The sequence below is a fragment of the Elephantulus edwardii genome, unplaced genomic scaffold (genome assembly GCF_000299155.1).
Source record: "Elephantulus edwardii isolate Elephantulus edwardi_28Jun2011 unplaced genomic scaffold, EleEdw1.0 scaffold00003, whole genome shotgun sequence".
NCBI classification, from domain to species: Eukaryota; Metazoa; Chordata; class Mammalia; order Macroscelidea; family Macroscelididae; genus Elephantulus; species Elephantulus edwardii.
The window spans coordinates 37643115-37648482 of record NW_006399753.1 but is presented as its reverse complement, the minus strand read 5'-3'; the positions used below and the strand labels follow the sequence as shown (position 1 = coordinate 37648482).

At 38.7% G+C, this 5368-nt stretch overlaps 1 protein-coding gene across 3 annotated transcripts in view; it reads right to left on the bottom strand.

Moving 5' to 3' along the window:
* Nucleotides 1–5368, bottom strand: part of PCCA (propionyl CoA carboxylase, alpha polypeptide) — a 577332-nt gene that overhangs the window by 355607 nt on the left and 216357 nt on the right. For all 3 annotated transcript variants that reach the window (XM_006879382.1, XM_006879384.1, XM_006879383.1), the window contains one exon: nucleotides 2377–2508. In XM_006879382.1, coding sequence (XP_006879444.1) covers nucleotides 2377–2508 — 132 coding nt within the window. The remainder of the gene's footprint in view (nucleotides 1–2376; nucleotides 2509–5368) is intronic.

The window sequence follows — 5368 nt, the reverse complement described above, 5'->3', positions numbered from 1 at the left end:
CAGGAGAGGAAGGCCCTCTATGAGGTGGACTGATTCAGTGACTGGGATAATTGGGATGGGAGTGTCAAAGACAGTGCGATTGGCACAGGACAGAGGGGAGTTTAGGGCTGTTGTACATTGGGTCGCTATGAATCGCAAGCGACTTGACGGCACATAACAACAAAAACATAACAGTGTTCAAAAAAGCCAAAAGACATAAACAAAACAAAAGGCTACAAGTGAGCAGTTCAAGAATATAAGAACGACTAAAACTCCCAAACAGCTATATCGAGCACATTTATACAATGGAATATTATGCAGCACTAAAGAGCAATAATTCCCCAAAATACATGGAAAGTCTAAAGAGTATTATGTAAGTGAAGTAAATTGGTCTCATAAGGACAAACACTGTGTAAGACCATTATTGTAAAAACAGAAGGATAACTAAGCAAGGTGTATAAATGTCCAAAAGGGGAAGGGGAAAGGAAGAGAGGGAATCATTAGGATAAGAAAAGTTAGTGGGCAGATGAGAAGGTGAATGAATAGGATTCAATAAAGACTTGAAAAGACAGGGTGACAACAAAAATAAATCAACATTAATTATATAAAAACATACTATATAATTAATTATATAAAATATAATATATATGACTTATTGTATAACACTCAATGTACATGAATGAAACACAATGTAAATGAAAGATTGTATAAACCAAAATGTACATGTATTAAACACAATGTATATGAAGGATTGAATGCAAACCAATAAAAATATGGGGGGGTGGAGAATAAAAGGGTCAAAGATTTCTGGAATTGAGATAAGACCAAAATTTAAAAATTGTATCTTTAGTTTAGTGAAGTAAGGTTGGTGGAAATTTTTCAAAAGCAATTCTAGAGGAAAAGAAGAGAGAAATCAGACTACAGGAGATGAAAAAATAAGTTGAAGTATGGACATGAAAATGAGTTTGGGCAATTCTTCTAAGATGTTTCGCTTTAAAGAAGAGAACTGCAGCGGCAACGAGAAGTTGGTAAGGGATTAAGTTCCTTTATAGATCAAACAGACATAGACATACATCTTTTCCACTAAACATATAAGCATTATCACAGCAGGGACCACAACTCTCTGGTTTTTTCATTGTGTCTTCCCACCCATCACAATGATCGATTCATCTGTTGATTTACTGAGCATTTTTTAGTGGCTAACAGTAATAAGAAGCATATGAAAAATAAAGACTTTTAATATACTTTAGAAGAGAGAGAGAATAATCAGTAAGAGCTTCCGGTAGCACACTGTATAGAATGAAAACTAAAAAGACAGCACTTTGAATCCACTATCAGCTCACAGAAGGGCAGTCTCCTCCAGTAATGGTTTACAGCCTAGCAACCCAACCCCTCCACTGCCATAAGCTGGAGCTGATTCAAAGGCAGTGAGTTCAAAGGCAGTGAGTTCAGGTGTGTAAGGATGATAGCTTTCAATGATGTCAGAGATACAGGCAGAATGTAGGGGAAAGAATTGGCTTTAGAGAGGATGCAGAATGCTTCTTTCTTGTAACAGAAGGAAAAAAGGGAGACGAAAACCCCAAAACACCTGAGGGTTAATATGATATAGATAATAGTAGTAAAAACCAAGTCAAGATAAGAAGTTGAGGATATTTCTTAACCAAGGGGATCAAGTTTGCTAACTATGCTATAATGAAGAAAATTGTTGTACAAAAAAACAAATAAAATAGAAATGTCTAATCCAAAACGCCAACTTTGCTCCCTGAGATGAACAGTTCTTAACAATTTAACTCAAAGAACAATTTTAAATGCTTGCATAGGGATTTTCTTCTAACAAAAATGACAAGTTTCCTGAAAGCAGAGATCATATATTTCAATTTCTGTTTCTTCTACACAAACCTGATGTTATAGAAGCCATTTACTGCGAAAGATTTGATGTTTGGAGCCAGTCATCTATATCTATGACTTTTCACTCGAAACATGACTATATTCTAAAATTATGCATATGGAGAGAAGTTTAATGTAAAAATACACAGAGACCATTATAATGTCTAAAACATCAAACATACATAGTCATTAAAAGAAATCCAGAGATATCAGAGCCTCTTTTAAAACAGTAAGTTGTTTCTTATGAAAACAAATCTATAATGATTCCTTAAATATATTGCTGAAATGGCTTCTTGCTTTTAAAAACATAGGACATTTAAAGCAACCTACATTGTAATATGACATTTAAGGCAATTCAAAGTGTAAGCAATGTTGACTTTATTTTTAACTTATATACACATATGTATCTAAAACAAAGCAAAAAAATAATTGCATTTTATTTTGCACTTTTGACAGAATGTTCTGCTTAAGGTCATAAACTACAAAGATCATAGTAAAATAGTTCCTCACCTTGACTACACCATCAAAGCCAGGGATTGTGTTGACTTTTGCTTTCTTAGCTAATAATTTGCTTTCAATTTTGTCACCCATGGCTTGAATAGCATGTGTGTCAGGTCCAATGAAAATGACATCTTCTGCTGCCTGTGGAGAAATATAAGATGAAATTTATAACAAAAAGCATTAGAGGGATTGATAAGAAGTCACAATTTCATAAAAAGAAAATTTTACATGTATTTATTACTTACCTAAACAACAAATACAAATTAAAAGCACTTCAGTCAATACATTAAAGTATATAAAACTATATTAAGTACATATGTATATATAATATATGAAACAAAGTTGGGTCAAAGAAAAAGTAACTGAAATTAATGAAGAACTCTTCCTTGATATTAGCAGTATCCTTTGGAAATGCAAATTATAGGATGTTGTATTTATACATAATATGCTGCTACCCAAAGTAAATAATGAATCTGCCTTAAAATTACTCATAAATCCTTATACTTACAATACCCTGCAAAACAGTGCCTGATATCACACAAATATCTATGTTTACTGAACACCAGCTCTGTGGCAAGCTCTGAGCTATATGTAGGATATAATGTGGATGAAAACCAAAAGATATCAATTAGTTCAAAAGAACAAGAGCAATACCACCAATACCTCATAGAAATAAGACAAAATATAGTCCAGAAGGTTTACATCTTTCTGAATATAAGAAATGTGTCAAGAATGCAGCAGGCAGTTAACCAGGTACACTTACACTTTTTTAAAAAAACTATTCTACACATATCACATTTCCCCCCAGCAACAGGTCCACCTTTCTGTGTTAAACTCACTATAGTAAACAAAATACAAGGGGGGGGGGGACTTTTCAAAAAAACACAAAGGCAGTAAACAGAAGATGCTTAAGTAGATATACGCATACCCATGTTTATTGCAGCTTTGTTTACAATAGCAAGGAGTTGGAAACAACCCAAATGCCCATCAACAAACGAGTGGGTAGAGAAGCTGTGGTATATTCGCAGAATGGAATATTATGCTGCATTGAAAAACAAGGAACTCATGCAATATTATTCAAAATGGGTGACCCTGGAGGACATTATGCTGAGTGAGGTATCTCAGTCACAAACGGACAAATGCTATATGGTGCCACTGTTGTAGAATGAGGCTGACATTGGGATGGGGGTAAGACTAAGAAAAACTGGATGAAATATGTTTATAGCATTTGGGGGAGAGAATATTTTATGTTTTAGGGCATTATGTTTATCGTAAGAGTACAGAATGAGGGTTGCAGAGTGGATTATATTTGGGGATTGGGGGATATGTGGGGGGATTACATACCAATGAGGGAGTTTTTCTTTTGCGTTTGAAGGAGAGGAGCAAACGGGGGGTGGGGGGTCGGGGGACGGGGAGAGGGGTGCAACAATGAATGAATGGAATTCCAAAATCTCTGTAGATGTTCATTGAAATGAAAAATAAAGAAATTAAAGAAAAAAAAGGCAGAGACAGAACAAAATATAAGTTAGTGAAGCAAGATGGCACTACTTCGCCTCCCACAGGTTGAGGTCTAGATAGAAGAAAGGAAGGGGTGTGCTCAGGTAAAAAAAAGATGAGGCCATTGGGCAAAATTTAAAGTTAAAGATAAAACAGATTAAAAAAATTTTTTTGCATGGTTGGCAGCACAAGAGGAAGATGTGCAACTCATATTTGTGCATCCTTTAAGGGTCACATTCACTTACATCTATTATTACTGTATGAAAAGAATCCTCAGATGGAAATAGGTGTTTCATTCTTCTGATGATCGAAGTTAACTCAAACAGTGCAATGCTTTCATTTTCTATGGAGTCATTATACTCCAGGAGGATTAAACCCACCCAGAACAAAATGTGGAAGTAGAACAGGGATTCGACAAAAATGAACATATGAAAAGAAGATATAAGATCCAAGATGGCGGCAGAGGTAGAGACAGTGTGGTGAGCTACGGTAGTAGCGAACCACTTAAAGCAGGGCCATTATGGCCTTCCACAGACTTTGGCTTATTGATAATTGAACACTTAAACAGTTGATGACTGGCCCTCAGTGAAGATTGAAGCTCAACAACAGGAATTCAAGGATTCCCAAGGAGAAATGGGTGTGTCTCGTGGCTCTCACCCCCCCACCCCCACCCAGAGCCTGTGATGCGCGGAACAGCTGCTGCAGCTCCATGAGGCTTCCACAGCCTGAACAAATGGATTCCCTCACCCAGGATGGATGCTGGGCACCGGCCCTCCTCAAGACTGGTACAGTGAAGCCACCACACTGCCGCAAGGAGGTCTTGTACTGGAGAGAATTCTTGGAGCCAGGATGGTGGCTGTGGGGGAAGCGGGTGCCTCCGGCCGCCCGCACAAGAGGGGCCGCACACCCGCTGAGCACCTGTGCGGAGGGGTGAGGGGACGCGCCCCCAACGGCTGCCCACACTGGGGGGGCCGCGCGCCTCTTGCAGGCCTCCCGCGCTGGAGGGGGGGCGCCCACCCCGCTGGCCGCCTGCGTAGGAGATGGGGGATGGGATGCATGCCCGCCATCTGCAGGTTTGGGTTTCCTTGGACAGGCCAAAGAAGATGATTACCAATGCATTGGAAAGGCCAAAGAGGACGATTACCTATGCTTTGGAAAGGCCAAAGAGGACAATTACCTATGCATTGGAAAGGCCAAAGAGGACAATTACCTATGCATTGGACAGACCAAAGAGGACGATTACCTATGCAATGGATTGCTGAAAGTCACTGTGAGTCTGATGACCTTAACAGTGGCAGCATGCACAAGAGGACCGACATCCTAAATGCACCACATATTTTGTTCTGTTGAATGCTTCTGCAAAAAGATGGTTGGACCTGGGGGGAATCTGTTCACAATTCTCAGGTTCCCTTTATCATATATAAAGGGGGAGGGTAGTGACACCTACTTCAAAATATAGTATGACCACTTATTGGGGGGGTGGGGGGAGTGGCAGTGCTGGAAT